The sequence below is a fragment of the Cicer arietinum genome, chromosome 3 (assembly GCF_000331145.2).
Source record: "Cicer arietinum cultivar CDC Frontier isolate Library 1 chromosome 3, Cicar.CDCFrontier_v2.0, whole genome shotgun sequence".
Taxonomy (NCBI): Eukaryota; Viridiplantae; Streptophyta; class Magnoliopsida; order Fabales; family Fabaceae; genus Cicer; species Cicer arietinum.
This window is the reverse complement of record NC_021162.2, coordinates 65683912-65709024: the sequence shown is the minus strand read 5'-3', so window position 1 is coordinate 65709024 and position 25113 is coordinate 65683912. Positions and strand designations below refer to the sequence as shown.

Sequence of the window (25113 nt, the reverse complement as noted above, 5' to 3'; positions counted from 1 at the left end):
AATAAAATATGAAATAACTTTTTATCAAATTTTATTTACCTTCAAGTAAACTCTGAATTGCCAGAACATCATTCTCCTAAGAACTAAATGATTTAAAACAAATTAATTAATTAATGAAAAATGAAATTAAGGAAAATAAAGAATGAAAGATCAAATGACAAAATAATGATATTTTAAAGAACTAGGTTTTTTTCCTACTTATACACTATATATGGTTAGAATCAGAACTGAAATCCTTCAAAACCATATCATGTTAATAGCAAATCTTCTAAGGTGCCTACTTTGCTCTTTGCATGGAGTGTTGTATATGATTAGTGTAACATCAACTATGAACAAATTAAATGAATAGTATGATATGAGCATGCATGTATCACAAACATGTTGCCATCATATGTTTATAAATTGTTAAAACCAATAGATTGATGAAGGATTCTTATCATCTTCTTGGCACGGGGGATGTGATTCAAACATCCAAGGTGTGCACATGTTAGTTTTAAGGTATGAAATCACATTTCCAAAAGTGAGAGTGAAAGTTGTAGTTAGTTTTTTTTTTTTACGGCGGAAAAAATTATAGGTAGTTACTTAGAGTTTGATGTTCACATAACAATATCAAATTCTCTTCATTCACGAGAATAAAAAGTGAAAGAAATTTTGTGTAAGCTAGTAACATTCTTGAAAGTAAACTAAATCATAAATGATTTCTCAAAACTACAAAATGGGAATGTTCCATAACGTACTTCATTATTCCAAAAATATTATAATAAAAAAAGTAATTAATATTTCATTCAATCATAATTATATATGTAAATTTATTTTAGTTCTATTATATGTAGGAATTTGAGTATACCATAAAGTGGCTTGGTAGAATAACATAAGAATTCGAGTGACAAAGTACTCTCAAAACAAAAACAAATATCAAATATACGTGGAAATAAGAGGTTGCTGTGCATGCTTACACGGACTTCTATGATCATGCTAGAAGAGTGGATTCTGTCTCACGATCATGCTAGAGAAGTGGATTATGTCTCCGCATCTGCTGAGAAATCAAGATCAGATCATTTTGACATATAGGAGGGCATAATAACATGGATTTAACTCACTTAATGTAAAGTAAGAAGTTAATAAAACAAATAACTAATATTTGATTCACCCATAATTTATTTGTTAGAAACGCCGTCTAATAACCATTTTTAATAGCGCTTGATTGATGAGCCTAATTTCTTAAAAGAGAATAGTCATGCTACACAACAAGAAAACAAGCATTTTGTGAGGGCTTTTGCCCTCACAAAAGGGTATAATCAGCCACAAAGGTGGCTTTTGTGAGGGCTTTTGGCAGCCACAAAGAAGCTGATCACAAAATTTTGTGAGGGCTTTTGCAGCCATAAAGTGGCAGAAACAGGTTGGCATTTGTGAGGGCTTTTGCAGCCACAAAAGACAGACATTTGTGAGGGCTTTTGCATCCACAAAAGTCTGCCTTTGTGAGGGCTTAGGCCGCCACAAAGAACAGACTGATTTTAAAATCAGCTTTTGTGAGGGCCCAGGCCGCCACAAAATCCCTCCTTTGTGAGGGCTTAGGCCGCCACAAATGGCCTCCAGATTAAAAAAAAAAAAATTGTGAGGGCTTAGGCCGCCACAAAATATTACGTATATTAAAAAATTAATTTTTTTAAATTCAAAATTAATTAACGTATTATAACGCATCAATTAGGAAGCTTACATCTCGTTGATATCTCTCTTCTCCTAATGATGACATCTCCCATAGGAGCGACTTCATCTAAAAGTTAACTCTCTCCAATCAAAATGATATAATTAAGTACACCTATCGTCGCTAACGATATCATAATTATAACAATGATTTCCAAAATACGTTTAAAAATCCTTTCTCACTTCATCATAACTCATGGAAAACATATTCAACTATATAACAATTTAATATTCAAATACTTTATAACTCATAAATAAATCAAACTATTAACATACTATTTAACAAATACTATGAAAATAATTAAAGGACGAAATCGAGATAATTTCAAATGTTGTGCTTCCCCAATTTTTAAATAAATACTTTAACATAGAAAACAAGTAAAATAATAATTATAGCAAAATAAAAATATGTGACAATGATTGTTGTCTACTCACAAATATGAAGAATCGCCTAAGTTTGTAATCTAATAACTCTTAAAATAGCAGACAAGACCTCAACTAACAAATACGTGTATAAAAAATATTATCAAGACTTTAGAAAAATTATTATAAAGTTTAGCTAACTCTAGGAAACCATAAAAATCCATTAAATATATTATAAACACAAATAAGATTTTTTTAACAAAACTACATTTTTTTTATAGATTCATCACTACAAGAAAAACACCATTTTGTGGCCAACTTTATAAATATTTTGTGGCCGAATAAAACTCTCACAAATTAGTGACCGAAAAAGCCCTCACAGATGTCAAAATTGAAATTGGTCTTTATTTGTGGCTGAAAAAGCCCTCACAAATTTTTAAATATTTAACTGGATTTTGTGGCTGCCTAAGCCCTCACAATGTTGTGATTTTGTGAGGGCTTAGGCAGCCACAAAATCAAGTTAAATATTTAAAAATTTGTGAGGGTTTTTTCAGCCACAAACAAAGACCAATTTCAATTTTGACATTTGTAAGGGCTTTTTCGGTCACTAATTTGTGAGGGTTTTATTCGGCCACAAAATATTTATAAAATTGGCCACAAAATGGTGTTTTTCTTGTAGTGGTACATGTATTATTTCATTCACTCGTAATTTTATTATATATATACATATAATATTAATAATTATTTTATTTTTTAAAATAAATTACTTTTTTAAAGAATCAGATCCTAATGATGTATGAGAACTATATTAAAAAGTGATATTGTCCGGCAGTTGAAATTTATTTACTAGTAGACGTTTTGAATTTCGACTAAAAGTCTGCAAAATACTTAAAATGCCTATTTGCCTTAACTTATACTACCTTCCAACTTCTGAAAAATGTAATTTACATTAGGCAGATAGGGACAGTATATTTTGGACTTCTCAGTATTTGGTTCTATTCTTTCTATCCGAAAATTTATACTTTTTGACTGGTGACCTGTCTATGACCCACCCGAGTGCTCAATAAGTGGATCGGATTACTTGGATTTTGGTCAGATGCCGTGATTCTGTCCACCCCTAGACATAATAATATATCTCAACTATCCGGATCCTAATAATATCATAATTATTCAGATAACAGAGGACATAATACTATTCGGAAGTACAAGTCAGAGACATTATTGAAAGACATAAACTACTGTCTACTGACTATGACTAATGAAATGGTGCTGTCAAAAATACTCGGCTCCATTCAGATCTACACTAAAAATAAAATAACAAATAATCATTTTAATGGCTTACAAGGAACAGACACGATAATTAAGAGGCAAAATATGGCCTCAAATTTTCTGGCTTTGGCAATATGAAGAGTGGATGCCTAGCTTTTAAATAAACAATTTGCTTCGACTATGTAGTGCTTTGCCAAGATAATTAATTTGACAGACTATATGACAACCAAATGGTTATTGACTTCGAGTGTGTTTGGTTATGTGGTGGTTATAATTGATTTTAGTAGAATTGATTTTGATTAAAAGTAAGTTGAATATAAATTAATTTATGTTTGGTTACATTTTTGTAAAAGTGATTCTGAACAACTTATATTGTTTGGATAGTTTGAACCAAAATTTATTTTAGATGTATAGTTACCAAATTAGGTTTTAATACATGTACTTATATTTAATTTATATTTTACATAAGTATTCATTAAATTTATGTTGCATTATTAATTTAAGCATTTATAGATTATTAAAACTTTTAAATAAAAAAACATATTGTTTAGACTATTTTTCCGTTAATATAGTGTTTAATTAGTTACATATATAACTGCCAAAATGGATTGATATCTTTGTTACATATACAACTAATTGACCACGAAGCCTGCATTTCCTAATTTACCACAAATGGAACTTTTGAGGTTGTGTGGAATTCAATGGATTTGAAGTTCATAAACTTCAAATTGATCAAGGTTTATTATAATGATTGCTATCAGCATTTTGGCTAATCAATTGCTATAACTTTATTGTAGATTAAATTTATTTAATCTACAAGTATCCTCCTATTGTTCAAAATCATCAGAGCAACAAGGGTAAGACCTATCTTCAAGAGATTTACTTTTCAAAAGTCATTGAGCCAATTCAACCAAGGATCCCACACTAAGGGAAATCTCATACTACACTTTCTCCCACACTTGAAGTCTTAGCGTGCATTCACTAAGCCAACTCCATTGGTCAATGATTATAACATATAAGCATTTAAACTCTCATAATGAAATCATATGTAGAGCTTTTGAAATTAATGAGTAACAGAAAATAAGAGCACATAGTTACGCAATTGCTTGTGACAGGAAATGAACAATATAAAGAATATATGATAAAAATAGCAATCAACTACTTGATAAAACATGGGTGGGTCGTAAGGTATTCATGATGCTGAAAACTACTTCCTATATTCATCCCACCTAAAACATGATTGCAAATTTTAATTAACTAATATAAATAATAAATAATAGGCAGCTTTCTCATCAATCAACTGCAGAGTAGTTTGATCAACAAACCATCCTAAATGGCTAGTAACTACATATTTGAATGATAAAACTCACATGAAAGGTTGGGAATGACATCAACAAAAGAAAAATTATTACTAGTAAAATATGCTATGGAAGGTTACCTGAAGTTGAAGAATATTGGACCCAAAGCAAATGTTACTCCAAAATCTGGAAACGGTCAGTAGAACATTGAATTGAGGGGAGTTCAAAACCAAAAGAAACTACATCAACATGAGGTTTCCACAGCAGAGAGTTTAGTTAAGGAAAGAATGAAAGTGGAAGTGGGAGTAGGAGAGAATGGATAGAAGGACTGTGATTTAACATTAGTATAGTAGAAATAATAACTAGTAATATTCTATTAAGGAGAATGACTCTAGCTCAACTGACAAATGTTTAGGTTGGACGACTTCTCTCGAACATTTTGTGTGAGTTAATTATGATGAAATTTATCAATAACTTGTTAGCAAAATGTTGCATAAAATAATATAGCTCAATATTATTGAAGCAAAGTATGCAAAACAAAGTACAAACATAAGATAATGTTAATGAACCTAAAAAAGTTAATTGATCTTGAATATCATAACAAACTCATTTGAGACCCATTGTGGTTTACTTATTCATGATACTAGAACTAAAATTACAACAAATGCATAAAATTATGATTATTCACAAAAAATAAGAAAACTAACCAATTCCATAGTTTTCATGGAAGAAGAAGAATCTTAAAATACAACAAGGTAACACAAACCCTACCTATCAATTTAAGCCCTATCCCCATGTCACAAAACAGAGATAGCTCCAGCAGAATGAGAACTCTCCCACACTTCAATACCTTCAACATCTTCTCTGCTAATGAACAACCTATCCCCACCACCTTCAATCTTCTTGATCACTCCTTTCTCCGAATCCTCTCTCTTATCAACAAAATTCCTCCTATAAAGTCCCTCACCATCCCCATCACTCTCACATTCCGCCATATCTTGAACCCTAGACCAAACCTCCAACCCACCACCTCTCCCCACAAAAACTTGCCCCTTGTAACAATGCACTAAACTATTAATGCTACCATCACCACCATTTGTCACCAAACTAGGGTTCTTCTCTTTCAAATAAACCCAAGGATCGTCTCCCAAACGACGTATATCAGCCATAGCTAAATCTCCTGACTTTGAACAAAGCTTAAATAGTAACAACTTTTCAACATCAACATCTATAGCTGAAAACGAATCACCGAACCTACTACTCCTACCCGCACCTGGTTCGTTCGTTTCCCAAACCACTTCCCCGGACCTAGGGTCCCACAGCCGGATGTAACCGGAGTAACCGAATGCTCCTCCTGTGACCGCACTTCCAACTAGGACCCCGGTCGCAGGAATCCACGTTAGCTTCCCGGGAACCATGTGCTTCGCTTGGTTCCCGGATTGTCGACCTAACTGCGATACGATCTGAATCTTAGCTTTATCAACCTCGAGGATGCAATTCTCCCTGTGAGGACAATCGAATGAGGCGAAAACGGAATTCTCCGAAGCGGTTATCGAGTTGACTCGCGCCTTGAAGATTCGCGGATCAGAAGGATCGCTCCAATGGAGCGATCCGACGTGGCGGCTACCGGAGAAATTGTAGAAATGTAATCCGGCATCGGATTCAGATCCGACAGCCACGATTTCCGGCCAGACTCTGCAGATCGAGTTAATTTCGTCGAGGTGAGTGCGGAGAGTTGCGGCGTGGATGAGGTTCCAGTCGTAGCTGGAGAGTTGACCTCCGTGAGCGATCCAAACGGAGCCGTTTTCAGCGGCGGAGAATGTAGAAGGGAGACCTTCTGATGCAGGACGAACGGAGTCAACGATAGATGCGTCGATGCCAGAGAACGGCGGTGGAGAGGTGGCGGCTCGGAGGTAGGAATCAATGCCATAGAAGAGTGCTTCGTCGGTGAGTTCTTGTTTGGAGAATCTGCGCGCGGTGGAAGGTATATGATTAGTGCGGAGGAGAGAGAGGAGGACAGAGAATATTTCCGGGTCGCGGTCTATGAAGACCGGATTCGGGTCGTTGGAAAAGCGGTTGGAGAGCGCGAAGAGGAGAGAGTCTGGACCGCCGGAGCGGATGGTGGACAGGGTTGTCTCGAAGAGCTTCCCGCCGACGTTGAGCTTGATGCGGTCGTTGGCGTGGGAAGTGCTTTCTTCCTCCATTTTTGCAACAACAATAATTTTCTTACTAGTATTATCTTGCCTATTGATTTTTTTCAATATGTAACACATTTTCTTTCTTTATTTAATAAAATATTTATTTCTCAAATACTGTGTCTTCTGATTAGGTGTCTTTTTTAATAGAAGATTAATTAGATGTCTTTAAGGTAAGATTACAATAGTACAAGTTACCTTGGATAACAGACTGGTTTTAACATAATCCCAATCCAATTTTATCCAAAATTCATCACACCTAATTAAAACTAACTCGTTGCATTCATGATGTTGTACCCTGCAGTTTTCAGTGTACCATGAAGACAACAACACAACAATATTGCACCAAAATATCTTACCATAGTTCAAGGATTTTTATAATGCCACAAAAATTCTTACAAAAAATATTTCATAAGCCAAAGTTCTATGGAGACACAAATGTTATTTAGAAGCAATTTGTCTCTACCAATGTTCAAAGCTAAAAAACTCTGAATTTTTTTTTTAATAAAAAAAAAATATAAATTCTAGACGCACTAATGGCACTAGTTCTTATAAACCTCTTGAAATACCCATGTAATAACTATTTATTCAAAGTCGAGTTGTAATACCCATATAATGACTATTTAAAGTATTTCTTAAGTTTTTGGTACTTAATACATCATACTCAATGCACATTTCAACAAAACAATCTCTAACACACCTATATCCTATAATAAGATGCACAATATATATCACTCCCTGCATCAAACATAATTTCCCTCGAGGAACCAAGTATATAAGAATAACAAAAATACAATAGCTAGTTAAAAGAGGTTAAAGTGACCACTTTCTTCATATTTCAGTAACTGTTGAATTTTATTGGCTGAAGAGATAAAGATCAACATCAAAACATGCTTCATATCACTGATATAAGCATGAGGATGATGAGAAGATGAAACAAGATTGCACAATTGAGAGATGTGAAAATCCTCTATGTTTGAATAAATATTGAGAGACTACATAATGACTAGTTCGAAAAAAAACAACTACTTTGAACAATGGCTACCTTGACTAACATCATTACATCACATAATTCCATATTTTTCTCTAATCAAATTACCCAACATCTCATGATCTCGTAGTTGTCTATGTGTCATCCTGGATGTATCCTTGAAGAGGAACTCCAGCTCAAACTCTCTCTCCTTCATATTCAACTCTTTCTCCTTCAACTTATTTTGTTCATCCTGGACGCGAGCCAATTCTCCCATGACGAGAACTTTTGACTTTGGAATCTCTTGTACTTCAACTAGCTCAACATTAACAGAAGATGTTTCATCCGATTTTGATTTTCCCTTTCTTTTTTCTACTTCTGTCCCCGATGGACAAACCACAGTAGGTGATGTTGTGTTGTATTCACAACTTGATGGTGTGTCCAAATTAGATGAGATCGAGTATGCTCCAGAAGCAGAAATCTTTGTTCTCTTGCTAGCTCCTTCAAATGATGTTTTTGACCATTTAGGTTCATCTTTCAACAGTCGCCATGCAAACTCCAACTTGAATTGCTCACCTACATCTTGATAATAAATCGCATATGCATCTCCCATGATGACAGACTCGGAGCTATCACTTTTCTTGTTTTGAAAAGCTAGTGTGTAGCACTCTACAAACTTTTGAACTATGCTATTCAACTTATGCCATCGAGATTTTATTTGTGACACTCCCCTCGCTTTGAAATGGCCACGATTCTTATTGTACCTATTTTTAATTCTTAACCAAAAGGAATCTGCTTTTTGGTTTCCCTCCACAACTGCATTCTTCTTGGGAACATTTAGCCATGCTTGGATGAGAATTTTATCTTCTCCCGGGGTGAACCTTATTCTTCGGTTTTTTTGAGTTGATTGTTGTTCTTCACCAAGCATAATATTATCCGACCTGACTTGGGTTGAAAATGATGGGGTTTGAGCCTGAAAACAGTACCACAATAAATCATATCAGTATATAAACACATACATTTTTTTAGTGACTCAATATATAAGAAGGACAAAATGTAGACTAATTGTAGGAGAAAATAAAAGTGTCCGAAGGTTCTGCATTCAATTTGAATTACCAATGCAAAAATAAAATTGGTGTTATTTGAAAATAAGTGTGACAAATGAATGACATCACCAGATCTTTGCATATACAGTTTGTTTTCCTTTTGCTCTCTTCAATAGCAGTTTAATTGAAGGAATTCGACCATAAGCATGAAGGTTTAAAGTAGATGCTACATCACAGAAACAAATTAAGGAAATGTGATTCTAAGTCCATCAACAAACTTAAACCAGGGAATGAAAAATAGTGACAACAGTAAAATTATAATATGGAATAAGTGATATAGCCGTACACGAGAAAAGTAATTGGGATCAAATACCTTACAGTCCACAGATAATGCAAGAGCAATATTGCTAATTTTCATATGGTGTTTCAGGATGAAATTAATACATTTTGCTAACAAGATGTGGAGAACATTATAACTACTGAGCATAAAAGTCACTAACAAATACCTTAGATAGACCAGTCAAACCATCTCTAACTTTGGGAATGATTATAATATGAGGAGGAGCTTCGGGAGCTATATCCCTAAAGGCAAGGACCTATCAAAAGAAAAGAAAAAATGAAAGGATTGTCAATTGCTAAGAATGACATACCACAAAATCAAACAAAATAGCTTGAACACAATAACAGCTAATGAAGAAACCATGCTAGCCAACACTTACTTCTAAAAAACCATATGACTAACATTTAATAGAAGGTGCGATGAGAATAATTTCCTCAAGTTTTGCAAGCTAGTCATACTTATTTTTTCCTTAAACAATGTGTCAGAGACTATATCATAATAGGTTCAACTTTCAAGTGCAAAATATGGCCATCATTCAATGCTTAGTTTCTTTTAACATTGGATACCCATTGAACCAATTTAAGTTATTACCTAATCAACAAGCATTGAACTAATGAGTAAAGAAAAGTTAACCAGAGGTTCAGCAAACAATATAAAAGATCCATGACTTTCATTGTGAAACTGGAATAACAAAAGATAACAACACTTTATAGGACAAAAAATGAAATTCAACAAACATTTTTTATAGTTGCAGAACTGTTTTATCTTTGGATAGTAGTATATAAACTTCTCAATGTTATAATATGTGGCACAAAGAAGCGTATATATAAGCCATAAAGCTATAATAACGTACCTCATCATCCTCATAAAACACAGTAGAAGGAATCTCCTTTTTGATTATACTGCTAAACCTGTTCATCACAGAATACATGAGAAAATACATGAACTAAAAATAAATAAACAAAATCACAATAAAGGGGGGGACTAAGAATGAATTTGCATCAAACATGTATCTTTCTATAATAGCCATCTAAACAACACGTTTACAATTATGTAATTTTTGTGGACATAACACCTTTTTTATTCTTTTATGATGAAGAACGGGGGAAAACAAATTGACCCATTAAGCCTAACAAATTCAAAATGTAAGCTTTAAAGGGTTTTTGCAAATTAACCGATGATATAATCGTATAACAGATTTTGAAGGAGAAGAATGCAGGATCGAAAAACTCAGAGGTTAGAGAAACAAATGGATGGAGAGAGAAAGGGAAAATGAGAGTGGAATTAAAAGCTTACATGGTGGGATGATCGGATTCAGAGGCAAGTGGGGGAGTAGTTGCAAGAGCAACTTCTTTCTCTGAAGCCATACACAAAAGAACAAACGTGGATTCTATGCCAAATAGTGTCTCGTTATATGAACATTTATCGCGATGATTTGTGTTGTTTTTTTAGACCAAAGTGTTAAATATTTGTTAATTAAGTTAGGATTCATGATCGATAATTTGTGTATTTTAATCTAGAACTTTTGTTACTTAAACTTTTTTTAGAAAAATATTAATAAATTTATTGTTATGTTAAGTTTTTTTATCCGAAAACTCTTATATTCATTTGTTGTTTTATATCATGTCCCTTTTTTTTTAATAAATATCTAACCAAGGTTAGTTTTAATACACTTAAAAGTTTAGGGTGTCATAAATTTGGCAAGCTCGAGAGATGGGTTTTCTTAAAAAAATAACTCACTTAAAAATAAAAACATTAATAAACTTTGAATTTTAAATATCAATCTTGTGAAAGATATCTATTTTTGAAATAATTACTTTAAAAAGATACTTTTGTGGTTTTGAATAACAATTTTAAAAATACCGGTCTTTCAAATAACAACTTCATATTATAAATTTTAATTTTTTATATTATTTTATTAAAAAAATGTAAATAAGAAAACATAAAGTCTAATTTATTTTTATTTATCTATCTCTCACTTATTAAAAATTAACAACATGAGTAAATATATAAGTAGAATCTAAAAATTAATGATTATTTCACTCATGAGACACATTTTTAGTGGATGTTAGGTAACCAACAATTTTTTAAAATTAACTTAGAAATAACTATAAAAAATATAATAATATAATATTATTTTTAATTATTTTTATAAGAGATAATTGAATTATAATCTGATCAAGAATAATACATAAACTCTTACCAAAATTCGTGTGTTTCACTAATTTTTGAAAAATATCATTAACACGTTTTTCAGTATGAGAATAATTTTCTTTAAAAAAAATTTTAAGCAAAGAGACAAAATTAGTACCAATATCATAGGGAGGAGACAAAATGGTAGGTGCGCTAGAAGATCGACTATAAAGAACTATATGAGTATATTAAACATTAATTTGTAATCATAATTTTCCAAACGCTACAATTGGAGATAGGGATGAGAATAGATTAGACCGACCGACAATGGCCTACGACCTATTCTAGTTTAGATCAGAGTATACTTTTTTCTAAAACTGATAAGGTCAAAGCTTATAAAAAAAACCTATGTAGTTAAAAATGTCATAATATATGTCACATAATAAGCCTTTTAACTATTAGGTTGGTCTATTTAAATAAATATAAATAATATTCTTTTATTACATTAGTTATTATATTAAATATTGATATTTTTGTTATATATTCAACTTTTAATAATTTATGCATATTAACCTCATTTAGTTTATAACATATTTAAATGTATTATTATAAAATATAATTTAAGTATAATGCATATAAAGTCATATTTTTTAAAATGTGATGTTAAATATCAAAATAAAACTTAATTTCATTGACATATTAACTCGTTAATCTATTTAAATGTATGTTTGATTACTCATTCAAAAATGTTAAAATGAAATAAGTTTTTAAGCAGACTAACAAATCTGAAGTAACAATGTCGATTTACAAGGAAGGGGTTTTGAATTGTAAATATATCTTTTAAAAATTCCTGTTAAAAACTTAAGAAAATAACTCAAGATTAATCTTGGTTAGTAAAACAGAGAAACAGAGAACGTTCTTGATTTTATTATAAAACAGATAACGTTCTTTGATTAGTTTAAAACATAAACTCAATTTGTGTTTTATCTTAGTTAATCAATTAAGTTTAACAAATAAAGAGATAGGATATAGAATACCACACAAAGAAATATCATAGTTCACCCAACTTGGGTTACGTCCAGTCCTCGCACTGTGAGATTTTCCACTAAGTGTTTAAAACAAAGAACCTTCTTGATTTTACAGCACCTAGTCTAGATCAGCCTTGATCTGTTTTAATCTCTATTACTTTCCACCCAGAAAGCAACAACAGCACCTATCTAACTTTGATAGAATTCAATGCAATCTAAACAAACTATAAATAAACTCTTATAGTTTGAGTTTTTACAATAAGATTGATTTTGACAGAATCTAAGGTATCTCAACTCTTGTTTGAAATTTGATTCTTTACAAAGAAACCAGTAATGATCAAACAATCTGATATGAGATTTTTAGAACTGCTTCTTCTTTGCGAATTTTGAGAATTTCAAGTATGTATGTGATTGATGTTTGAGATTTTACAGCACTTGAACTTCTTGTTTTGCTCCTGGATATTGGCCTTCTATTTATGGGCTTTAGAAGCATTTAATGAGGGTCAAAAAGAGCTGTCGGTAGTGCTCTGTATTTTTGACTGAAACCAATATTTCATAATAAAAATAATCCAGCCATTGATTTAAAAACTGTTTTTTGACTTTTCTGTTAAAGCTTTAAATCAGTTTTATCTTATAGTAAAAAAGCCTTTGAAGCTTCTTCCTTGATCTTGGATGGTACAGTTTCGATCTTGAGTCTTGAATGTAGCCCATTGAGTTTGAAGAAGAATTATAAGTCATTGCAGAAGAGAAGATGTTGCTGATGGAGTTATGCAGAAAACGAAGATTGATTATCAATTTGGATCTGTCAATTTGATCTTTCTGGATATTGATGATCAATTTGGAGTTCTTGTTTTGATCATTCTGGATGTCATTTGTAATGTCTTATCATATATCAAGGTTGATCAAACTTTCTTGACAGATTGATTTTAGAGTTACAAACTGTTCCTATTTTTGACTGTTTTTTTGAGTCCTTGTATTTTAGTGATCAGATAGCTTTTTTGATCTGGGATGAGTCCTACTTGTTCTTTGTCGTGTACTGATTCTATTTGAATGAAATTTCGAGGCAGAATCTTTGTTAAAGAGGTGGAGAATGATTGGTCAATATGTTGTGATGAACATTCCTGAAACTGGAGATCATTTTCTGTTTTTATGCAGAATGTTCTTATTGTTGTCTTTTCTGCTTTGCTTGATTATGTTCTTAAATAAATTCACTCAAAAGCACAAGTTAAATTAACATATCATTTTAGAATCATAATTAACTTTCTTAATTAACATTTATTTATTTTCATCAAAATTTTAAATATGAAGTTTGTCTCAACAAAATCATACCAGACTTTTATAAAAGTTAGACTCATGCGTAAAAACTAAGTTTATGACATGCCACATGTCAAACTTAGGCCTTGAATTTTGACACGCCAGACTCAGACCTAATAAAATTGAACTCGATTTAGCTTATTGGCACCCCTACTTATAGAATATCGTCTATGCACTATATGAGTAAATAATTGTTTTTTTTAACAAATTAATCAATTAATATTTTGTACTTTAACGTTATTTTATTTCAACGTCTTACAATTTAGTTTCATATATTATTCAACAACTAATTATTGAAACGTATTTTTTTCATAAATACTTTTTAAGTAATCTAAATTTTGGATCAAATTTATTCTTAATTTACGTATATATTTGGTATGATTATGTTTGGAATATAGAATAATCTAATAATTTTGTGTTATTTTGATTTTTTTTAAGATTTTATTTTATTTTAAGATGTAGTTAATTAAGCACAATCCATTGATTAAGTATTTATTTAGGAAAAAATTATATGTTATTCATTGAATTCATGAATTAATTCTTAATTTAATTAAACCTAATCAAAGTTGATTCAAAGTTAATACGATTCATTTAAAATTTCTTTAGATAATTCTACATGTTATGATATTGTTTGAGATGTAAATGGTTGACTTGTCCAATATTTTTTATAGTAGAGTTGGTTCTTATCACGTAGTAGTGCAAGTCCATAGTAAATTTTGAGTTTAAGGATGTGTATCAAGCTTTAAAATAAGTCAACCTTACTTCAATTTTTTTAAATTAGACTCTAAGTTGGAGTACATTAAATTCTTTTGAAAATAATTTTCAAGGGATTTTTTATTTCCTTTTTAAATTTTTTTACACTGATAATTTAATAAGGATATTTATATATTATTCTTTTCGTAATTTAAATTCGTATCCATTTTTTGTGTTTATTTATCAAGAAAATAAATAAAATCACTTAAAAAATTCGTGATGTTTTTTCCTTTCTTTTTCTCATGGCAATAGTGGGGTCATGGGGGCTACAAAACTGTGTGACAAAAGGCGTATATATACACACTAATATTTTACGAAAGAAAAACCACATGTTGGAGTGAGGTGAATGTGATTGATTCCCAATCCTGAAAACCCTAGCATCCACTCTCACTTCACTCGAACAAAAACCATGGTGAAGAAGCGAAAACTCCCAGCTAAATCTTCTCAACCAGCAGAGGAACCCCCACTCAAGCAGCATCAACCGGAGCCGGAGCTAGAACCGGAACCATACATCCCCGCCGAAGAATACGAAGAAGTCGAAGAAGAAGTTGAGGAAGAATACGAAGAAGTAGAGGAGGAAGAGGAGGAAGAAGAAGAAGAGGAGGAGGAGGAGGAAGAAGAAGAACAACCTCAAGGAGTCGAATACCAAGACGAAGACGAAGAACCAATCCAGAAGCTTCTAGAACCTTTCACTAAAGACCAGATCGCGAGTCTTCTTTGCGAGGCGGCTTCTAAACACCGTGACGTGGCTGATCGGATCCGCAAAATTGCCGATGGAGACGCGGCGCACAGGAAAATCTTCGTTCACGGTTTAGGATGGGACACCACCTCCGCAACCCTAATCAATGCATTTTCGCAATACGGTGAAATCGAAGACTGTAAAGCGGTTACTGACAAAGTTTCCGGTAAATCCAAGGGTTACGGTTTCATCCTCTTTAAGAAACGAAGCGGAGCGCGAAACGCGTTGAAGGAGCCTCAGAAGAAGATCGGTAACCGTATGACGGCGTGCCAGCTGGCATCCATAGGTCCCGTGCAGAATTCTCTGCAACCTACGCCGCAGGTTACGCCGCAAACGTCTGAGTATACGCAGAAGAAGATCTATATCAGTAATGTTGGCCCCGATCTTGATCCTCAGAAGCTTTTCACGTTTTTTTCGCGGTTTGGAGAGATTGAGGAAGGGCCGTTAGGGCTTGACAAGGCAACGGGAAAACCGAAAGGGTTCTGTTTGTTTGTTTACAAGAGCGCTGAGAGTGCGAGGAGGGCGTTGGAGGAGCCTCATAAGGAATTCGAGGGACATATTTTGCACTGCCAGAAGGCAATTGATGGACCTAAGGTGGTGAAAACACATCATCAACAACAACAGCAACAACACGTGAATTCATTGAATCCGTTGAATCATCTGAATCAATTGACTCAGAGGACGCAATATCAGAGAAATGACAATGCTGGATTTGTTGTTGGTGGTGGTGGAAGTAGTGTTGCAGTTAGCCAACAAGGACATTTAATGGCGCCGGCAGGACAAGGACAGGCGGTTGGGTACAATCAGGCTGCTACTGCCGCAGCAGCGCAGGGCCTGAACCCTGCGCTGACTCCGGCGCTTGGACAGGCTTTGACGGCCCTGCTAGCTTCTCAGGGTGCTACTTTGGGATTGACTAATTTGTTGGGGAGCCTTGGAACGAGTACTGCGGTTAATCCAGGTGTTCCTACTGCGGGACACGGAGTTCAGAGTGGATACAGTGCTCAGCCTGGTATAAATCCAAGTGTTATGGGAGGAGCATATGGGAGTTCAGTGCCGCAGGTGCAATATCCGAACCAGCAGGTTGGACAGGGTGGTTCTGGAAGAGGGCAATATGGTGGTGCTGCACCTTACATGGGGCACTAGGTGGGTCGCAGGTATGTTGAATTTATGGTATAGGTATTATTTTTCCTTGAATATTGGTTTCTTCCCCTCAGTTTTAGGCTGTTTATATTTTTTTATATCTGTTGGTGCTGTAGTTTTTACTTGTGATGAGAAATAGGGAAACTTTTCGGAGAACGTTAAAGTAAGCTAGTTTTAGGGACTAATCCTAGTATCTAATTTTCAAGGGTGTGAAGTAGGGTATATTGATTGAATATCATTAGCTCACTTTATTCCTTGCCTTTTCATTTTTAACACAACAAACTTGTAGTTCATTGATTTGTCTTTTTATGTTCTTTTACTTCCCCTTTTCCCAGGGTTATCGCTTCCCGAGTTCTCTGTTATGATCTTTGTTAGTTCTTAGAATGGAGTTACGATGCTCTGTTTGGAATATACTTGCTTACTCTTTTACCTCCTAGCTTCACAGTCATGCATAATGAATACTGATGCATGCTCGCGTCCAATATTTTTTAATAGTTGGAACTTTTGGTGAATATACATCTTTGTACATAGCTTTTTCTTTAATGTACACAGCTTTATTTTCAAAGGCTCATACATCAATAAATTGGACAAGCTTTATTATTTCAGCTTGATTAAAAAATTTAAGTTGCACTATTACAACTAAATGTTGGTAAGTTTTTGGGTATGCGTTGGATGTTGGCAATTAGGAAAAGTGTTAATGTTTAAGGGAAAGCATCAAAGACTGATTCATATAGTCCCTTGAATAGGATACAGTGGGCTCTTGCATTGCAGGCTTGTGTCTAACCCTCCCTGAATTGATGTTTGTCAATTTCACGAGAGTAGAGCGGATCTGGGTTATTTGTGACCTGATATTCTGAGGGGAAGGGAAGCAATGAATCTTTCAAGCTTATTACATATGATGGTGTGCGTTTTGGAAGTCAATGTTAAGATGTTGTTTGTAGCCTCAGTTTGATTTTGCATAGCCTTTGTTGTTCAGGAATTTTTATTCCCGCATCTCTCTCTCTCTCTTGTTTGCTCTAACTTTAATGATCCTATTATATTCTTGCATGCGTGCAAGTTAAGTAACTCATCAAGTTTCACTCATTCATGAAATTCCAAGTCAAGCTTATGGTCTGTTTCACCGTTTTTTCTTTAGTTTCACCCATTCATGAATTTCCAAGTCAAACTTATGCTCTATTTGGTTTGTTTTTTTAACTGATCTATGCATAGTAATTTTTCTCGTTTTCTTCTCGCTGCAGCATACGCATATCTTTCACTGTCCCTTTTTGATTGGTTTGTGGTCTTTAAATGTTTTTGGATAATAATGATTGCATCATTTTTTGAAGTTTTTTTAATAAAACATTTTGTACCACTACTTTAATATTTCCCGTATGTTCAATTGTCAAATCGTTTTGAGCTTGGTGTTTAACTTCCTATAATTCTCAACTAATTTTGCCAAAGCTTGGTTTTTGAACCCCTCTTTTCTATTTTCAACTTAAATTGTTTTTCATGCTTTTTTATTCATTTTGCAGATTCTACATAAGTGCATCAGTCTTTTATTACTGGCCTGGTGATTCTTCTGAAGTTTAAGGAGCTGATGCAATTGGCGTGTTTATAATGAAATATAAATTAGTACAATGATCAGACTATAAAAATTATCAAACCGAGTTCTGTTTTCGCCGCTTACTTTTTCATCCTTTCTTCTGTTTCAAAATATTGTACTATTTTGACTTTTAGTTTATCTTTTAAAAATCTATGGAACTGATTTTAGTAGTACTTTTAAGTTTGAACTATTGTTTTATCCGTACTAGAATGAATTTGAGATGCTGAACAAATTATATTTTCAAATTTATGTTTGTGTGAACCAGTGTGTAAGCTTGGTATTCAAGAGCCGTTTGACAGTGTTTTATATAGTTATTGAATACCATTTTCCCTTTTTTTAATTATTCAATTTAATTCTTACACGACTTTTCATTTCTTTTTTGAAATATGGTGATGAAATATGCTAAGTGTCATCTGTTATTGCTATCATCGCCATGATTAATTGGTTAGAAGCCAATTTGATAAGATTTGTTTTTCTTTTGCTTCTGTTAACCGTATGTGAACCTAATCTCTTACAGTTTTTTGCAGGTTTGACAGCCTTTCTTTTATATAAACATGCACCAATAATAAAATAAATCTACTACAAATAGAAAAAACAAATGTTGTTTTATTTAAATTTTGATTTGGACTTGTGAAAGTTCCACATTTTTGGAAATATTTTTATAAGGTTGATTTCCTCACCTAGGTTTGTGATGCAGTTTTTCTTTAGGCTTGATTGCAATTTCGGTCTCTTAGTAGCTAACTTTTGATTTAAAATCTTCAATGTTTTTTATGCTACTAAAAAGTTTCTCTCCCTTTTTCTACTAAAAATATCGATCAAATTTTCAATTTTAAAAAAAAAATTCACAAATTGAAGAGTCGTTTAACTTGTTTTCAATACCAGCTGATCATAATATAAAAATTTCTCAAGAGTCCCAAAATTTCCCCCTTTTTAGTATCTTGTTTCACTAAATTTCTAATGGCTATTTTTTTTAAATCCACATCCTATGTTCATCATTAACTCGTAAATATATGGACTGAAAACTAGAATTTAAAGGTTGTATGTAGAAGATAATTGATGGCAAGACTAAATTTGCTTAATTTTAAAAATACATGATTTGATTGGTCAGAAAACTTAAGCGATTAGGAGTTCAAATAGAGACCATATATGTAATCAAGTCTTTTCCTTACTCTCTCTTTTATACCAAAAGAGCACAACAAAAGAGGGCATTCTTTTCTTGGTCACAAAAATGTTGCCATCCTCTTTTTTCATAGCTTTTCTTATTTGAAAAATACTTTTGAGCTTGTCAAAGTTGCGTTAGGGATTGCTTCTCTTGGTACAACTATGTTGTTTTTATGTTGTGCCTTTTGTTGATTAAGTTTTATCTCAACTAACAAATATCGATATTGTTAGATTAGACATCTTGTCTCGAGTTCAAACACAGAATCTCGCAGTTGTGTGAGTTTATGGTGGTATTTATCATCTCTTCTAAGGACTATAAAAAAGCTGCACTTTTTTTTTTCTTCCTCTATTTTTTCATCTCAAATTTGCAAATGTCGGAGTAGTCACCTACCTTGAAACATAATATTTTGATTATCACTTTCATTTTGTTCATTTATAGTTGAAGCAGTTTTAAAGAAGTTTGTTTCAAAATGATGTTGAACGCAACTCAGTTTTCTTGACATCCTTTTTGATAATTTGAATTTTTTTTTCCAAACTTGATTATTTCATGTTTATGTTACAAGAAATCTATTTTTGTGTGTATGTTTTATTTTGTGGGTGCATTTATTAAATACTGCTTCTAAAGTAAAAGATGAAGTCAGCCCGGTTATAATGGACTTTTAGTAGCTGGTTATCCTCAAATAAATAAGGTGGCTTTTGTGGACTGGAAGGTAAGTAGCAGTACAGTATGTCTAATATGTTCTCTTTATTTGTTGTCTTAGTTGAAAAGCATGTTGACATACTTAGTGGTTGATGGTCTTTTAGTAGAGAAAAAACATTTGCACAGGTATTGAAGGAAAAATACCTTATTAACTATACTTGCATTGATCGAAAGGAAGGCATAGTAAATCTAAAATATAATTGAGTATTGATTCTTTGATTGGTTGTTGATTTAGCTCCTGTGTGATTAAAGTTTCAAAGCTCTATGGGCATGATAGAGTTTGGTGAAAACAGGTAATTGCTACTTCTGTTGCTTGTGACAAATCTCATATTTTCTCTGTTTAGAAATTAAAGTTCAAATGCTCCATGGGTGATGGGGGTATTTACAGGTTACGGTAAAAGTCATTGTATGTGCTGAATTATTAAGTGCCCTTTTATTGGATCCTTGACTCATTATTTTTTTGTTCACCCGAGATTGCATGGTTGAAAATAAATTATTGTACGTTGTGATATTGCATGGTGAATTGTATGGTAGTTGCTTTTCAAATGTCCGTGAGGGTCAATATTGGTTTTATTTTTATTTTAAGTGGGATTTTGTGAATTGGAGAGAGAGGAAGAGGTAATTGATTATTTAAGTGGCAAAATTAGAAATTAAAATGGCGTGAATAAATGCAAGAGGTGTAGTCCTCTTACTAAAGATATGTTTAATTTGAAAAGAAAGTTAGAAGAGGGACCAGCTTGAGAAAGAATATATAAAAGAAAGGGAGACCGACTTGAGAATGATTATAGTAGATTTAGTGTGTTGTTTGATGATAAAAGAAAAATACAAATAAGGTTTTCTTTCTCTCTTTGCTTGGTTGTATTTAAATTTATTAAATATACAGTAGTAATTTATAAGAAAAAAAGCCGTTGACAATCTGATCTGTCAAATTTGTGAAAATAAATAGAGGTATGTTTAGAAAAAAAAAGGAAAATAGTAAATGTTTGAAGGCTAAACTGGGGAAAAGTGAAAGGGTAAGAGTAGGTGGTTTCAGTTTCGTCTGTCACTCAGAAAGAACTTGATCAAGAATCAAATGCTCGACTTGACGATGGCATTTGACATAAAATTTAGATGTTCTTTTATTCTTTTTCTTCCATTCTTTAAGGGTGTTATATATTTTAGCATCAACTTACTTTTACTCATTTTACTGTGTAGTTAAAATTGTCTAGTATTTTTTGTAATAAACAAACTTGTTATTTTTATAATAAACAAATGAGTTATGATTTGATCATAAAAAATGGATAAATATGAACCAAATACATCAAAAGCATATATGATTGGAATATTTCTATTTGTTCCTTTTATTTAACCACTAGCGGTCATGTTATTTTGGTGTTTCCCTCATGTGATTGAGCTTGAGAACGCTAAAGAGTTTGCTTTGGCAAAGAGATAACGATGGATGTAAAAAAAGATAATAGAAACCTATGAAACATAGGTATTTGGTGAAGTGATACTTATCTAGTATCAGTATTTGTACCGTAGTTGTGGATATTCTACTTTTTTTCATTATTATATTGAGTGAAATTGATAATTTTTCTATATATTAATGTAATATTATTTGTGTATTTAAATTTATTTGTTGTTTTAACTAAATACAATTGATGGATTTTTAAATTTTGTTGTAATTTTTTAATATGAATTAAATAATTTAAGTAAAATTTATAAAAAAACTCATGGTTTTAATTGAAGTACTAGAACTTTGAATATTTCTTTCAAAAGTATGTTATTCCATACTAGTACCGATAATATTCCCTTATGTATCGTAGATGGAAACCTGTTTCACTGATTGAATAAAATTTAACTTGGATAGGTGAAATGAAGCTATTCCTTAATCTGTTTACAATCCATTAAAATTTTACAATTTTTTTTATAAAAGAATTAGCCATAAAATTGTTGTAAACAAGTTTAAAATATACTTACAGGTTACATTTTTGAGTTGGCACACTGATAAGCCTACGCCACTATTGGGGCAGTGTCAGCGTGATCACATTCACAGCTGCCTTAGTTGGATCTCCAACATTGAAGCTCCGCTATTATTTATTCTTTGAAAAAAATAAAAAAGAACCACATTTACTTTCAAATGATATATCTGAGTCGCATACGCATTTAGCTGGATGTGCATATTCATCTTTATCATTTACTTTGGGTTGAAACTGTAATAAAATGTTCATTAATGAATATATATATATATATATATATATTAATAGGATGAAAATCTATTGACTTCAGGAGTAAATTTATGATGAATTCAGATTATTTATTTAATATAACAATGAATTTTATTTAATTTAACAATTGATTATTAACATAATAATGATTAATCATACAAACTTCTATAAAAATTCAAAATTTGCAAATATATAATTTAGTCATTGATAGTTATGTATATTTTTAAAAGTTTATTATATATTATTTAAAATTATCTAATGGAGTATCAAACAATTTTAAAATTTTATAAAAAGTTTTGAAGTTAATATACTTAATTTTTTTTTTAAATTTAACAATTAATTTCATCGTTTATATTGAATTATTAAGTGAAGTAATTATATTTTTGGGGTCAATGGATTTACACTCATACTAATAAATCAATTTTGTTTAATTTTAACATGTTTATCTATGGATGTATTGTTCTCAGTGCCATGGGATTTATTAGATAATTAGGGTTATCGATTAATGTTGATTTATTTGACTTATATCTTCAAAGGAATCCAAATTTTGTTATTGATTTGAGAATTTTGTTGGTGGATAATTTATAAAGACATTTGTTTGAGACTTTCTTTAGGGATTCAAATAACAAACTTTATCAATATAAAAATTAGGGTCAGTCACCCATTCTGCAATAGGGTGTTTTGTGGGAATGAAGTGAACTATGGTCTTTCGACCCACATACTAATTGTTGTCAATTGAATTATGTTTAGTTTATGTTTGGAGCATCCTAAATTGATTATGGAGATGGAAAATTGATTGACATGTTGAATTATTTTCAAGTAGAATTGATTCTACCTTCACAATTGATTTTAATTTGAAGTTCAAATTTATAGCTTTAGTTTATACTTCAAAAAAGTAAATAAAATTAACTAAAATTAGCTGACAATCCTCTTGGGCCGACCATCATAAAGAGATTGTTTTGTGGGATTGGTATGTAGTCTTGGAAAAAATTTATCCTATATCCCACATTTGTACTTATATCCTTACAAATTTTTAAAAATGTCAAATATACTCTGAATTTATTTTACTATTTTATTAATTCAAATTAAAGTTTATAAATTGAATTTTAAGTTTTGTGGTACAGAAGGTTTTTATTGAAAAATTTATAAAAAAATTTCCAGTACAGGAGGAGATTACTAAAAAACTTATAAAGTAGTTTTCTGGTATACATCAAATCTTTATTTTTAATTTTTTTTAAAAATAACTTTTTTTTCTGGAAAATTTGGAAAAAAATTTATGGAGTGTAACTTATCTACTTGAAAACTTAGATAAAGTTTTCTAAAATGTAACTTCTTTACTGGAGAATATATATTGTGTGCTGAAAAATTTAAAAAAAGTTTTTTGATAAAATTAATTTTTATTTATTTATAAATTTTAAGGTTTACACAAAGGCAAAAAGATCATTTCCTTGCATTTATTGTGGTAAAACTTAAGTGTAAGGAGTATAGGATAAAACTTTCGTAGTCTTGTTATCTACTTGCTCATCGTGTGTTGCCAATTTAAACACATTCATTGAGTTGGGCATTATTAATTTTTTAATTAAAATATACTAGTTATATTAATATTTATCATAATTAATTAATAATATATTTTGATCATAGTTACACGGTATGACACCTTAAATAGTAATAAGAAGGGTTAATTAAACAAATTACCTCTAGAATTCATTGTTTCTATTGTGGTCGAGGGCTCTTGAAAAACAAAATATGGAGGATATGATTTTTCTCTAATTTTATCTTAAGGTTTGATGGGTAAGCATGCATGTGACAAAGTAATTTAAAATTGTTCCTAAGATAATTATAAAGGAAGTGGAGAGTGTGTATGCGCTTTTAATAAGGGTTACAAATGGTTCACAATTTCCGATCATGAATAGTCGCCTCTATTTGAATGACATCTACGTATAAAAAGTTGCAATTGTTTGGTAGATTTAATTCACATATCCTATTAATGTAAAAAAAGTTTACACGATTAATTAATTGTAATGTATTTATTATTTATGATTTATTTTAATAAATAATTACACTTTTATAAGTGTAATTTTTTTTATATCCACATATTCAACCACCAATTTATTTATGATTAAAGTCCTAAAATTATACTATTAGTTGTAGAATTATACTATTAGAATATAGATGAGTGAATAGATAAATTGGTCCTCATAATTGTAATTGTCTGTCAAATTATTTTTAAAATTTTATAAATTGATAAATATATTATTGAAATTGTAAAATATTAATTAAAATAGTTTATATTTAAAAAATATAATGTGACATTAATTGAATATGTAACTCTTCTATATTGATTTGATATTAATATCATCACAACACCAATTAATTTTTCTATAAAATTTAAATCTTTAATGAATTAATTTGTCAATAATTAATTAATGTATAATCAACTAATGATTAATTTGATGAGATGAATTTGCTTATTGAATTGTATATAAATCTAAGTATCTAAAGGCCAGCCGTCAAGTACAGTTGTGGTCTCGGACACCTGCTTCCAACTTCCTCGAGAAAATGACTAACTTTTGTTAAAATTAAATGGGATGAATTGTAGACTAAGAGACAATCTCTTTCAAAGTGGTAGTATATATTTGAATCTTACCATCACAATTAGTAGCAGTAAATATTTAAAATTTAAGATTATAGTATTAAAATGTGTGTGATTAGCATTGTGTTGTTTTTATATTTCCATTGAAAAGTGGAAAAAGGGTTAAGGTTTTGTTCATATACGGAAAGAAAACACATACACGTGCGTATACTCCTCGGTGGAATGCGCACGCGGATTCTGATGCATACATTACATGTGACTTTGAATGAGTTTGTCCGTTTCCTAAGCCTTAATGCTCACACCACATGTTCATGCTGCTCTTCCCCTTCCTGGCTGCTCACTGAGATTCCTATTTATATACACACTCTACAACATACTCTGACACAAACCCAATTCAAGTGTCAATTAATTCACATATTATATTATTCACCATGTTAATTAATTAGTTAGGTAAGATATAGTATATGAGAGCAATTCCATTTCTATCCCAACTGAGTGAGTATCAATTAGAAGTTTCTATAATTGTCGACACTCATTGTATCTAATTTTGGTATATTCGTCTAGTAAGGCAAAAGTGT

General features: G+C 31.6%; 3 protein-coding genes across 6 annotated transcripts; 1 reads left to right on the top strand and 2 right to left on the bottom strand.

Moving 5' to 3' along the window:
• Positions 1-854: 854 nt before the first annotated feature.
• LOC101491835 (protein ENDOPLASMIC RETICULUM-ARRESTED PEN3) lies at positions 855-6909 on the bottom strand. Of its 2 annotated transcripts, XR_012162409.1 has the most exons (3): positions 5406-6909; positions 4775-4820; positions 855-1033 (listed from the first exon to the last, which is right to left on the bottom strand). XR_012162409.1 is itself a non-coding variant. In XM_027332768.2 (2 exons), the coding sequence occupies exon 1, from the start codon at positions 6905-6907 to the stop codon at positions 5432-5434; it is 1476 nt and encodes a 491-aa protein (XP_027188569.2). In that variant the 5' UTR covers positions 6908-6909; the 3' UTR covers positions 4764-4820; positions 5406-5431. The 2 variants fall into 2 exon arrangements, 1 of the variants encoding a protein (XP_027188569.2); XM_027332768.2 differs by lacking the exon at positions 855-1033 and having other exon boundaries at positions 4764-4820.
• An 876-nt stretch (positions 6910-7785) lies between these two features.
• LOC101491527 (glutathione S-transferase T3-like) lies at positions 7786-10636 on the bottom strand. 2 transcript variants are annotated; one of them, XM_027332399.2, is made up of 5 exons: positions 10261-10462; positions 10039-10096; positions 9352-9441; positions 8916-9071; positions 7786-8772 (listed from the first exon to the last, which is right to left on the bottom strand). In XM_027332399.2, exons 4-5 carry the CDS (start codon positions 8985-8987, stop codon positions 7894-7896), a joined length of 951 nt encoding a protein of 316 aa, XP_027188200.1. In that variant the 5' UTR covers positions 8988-9071; positions 9352-9441; positions 10039-10096; positions 10261-10462; the 3' UTR covers positions 7786-7893. The 2 variants fall into 2 exon arrangements, with proteins under 2 accessions (XP_027188200.1, XP_004493290.1); XM_004493233.4 differs by lacking the exons at positions 8916-9071; positions 10261-10462 and adding an exon at positions 10482-10636.
• A 4085-nt stretch (positions 10637-14721) lies between these two features.
• Positions 14722-18222, top strand: LOC101491212 (UBP1-associated protein 2B). Of its 2 annotated transcripts, none has more exons than XM_027332811.2 (2): positions 14722-16306; positions 16628-17357. In XM_027332811.2, the coding sequence occupies exon 1, from the start codon at positions 14823-14825 to the stop codon at positions 16293-16295; it is 1473 nt and encodes a 490-aa protein (XP_027188612.1). In that variant the 5' UTR covers positions 14722-14822; the 3' UTR covers positions 16296-16306; positions 16628-17357. The 2 variants fall into 2 exon arrangements, with proteins under 2 accessions (XP_027188612.1, XP_004493289.1); XM_004493232.3 differs by lacking the exon at positions 16628-17357 and adding an exon at positions 17804-18222 and having other exon boundaries at positions 14723-16306.
• Positions 18223-25113: the final 6891 nt, after the last annotated feature.

Excerpts from the sequence above, each read along its gene's own strand:
- LOC101491527 (XM_004493233.4), bottom strand. The coding sequence starts at position 10,552 with ATGGCTTCAGAGAAAGAAGTTGCTCTTGCAACTACTCCCCCACTTGCC. Across the intron at positions 10,097-10,481 it reads GAATCCGATCATCCCACCAT|GTTTAGCAGTATAATCAAAA; the intron begins GTAAGCTTTTAA and ends TGTGATGAACAG. Across the intron at positions 8,773-9,351 it reads GTTTGACTGGTCTATCTAAG|GCTCAAACCCCATCATTTTC; the intron begins GTATTTGTTAGT and ends TACTGTTTTCAG.
- LOC101491835 (XM_027332768.2), bottom strand. The coding sequence starts at position 6,907 with ATGTGTTACATATTGAAAAAAATCAATAGGCAAGATAATACTAGTAAG.
- LOC101491212 (XM_004493232.3), top strand. The coding sequence starts at position 14,823 with ATGGTGAAGAAGCGAAAACTCCCAGCTAAATCTTCTCAACCAGCAGAG.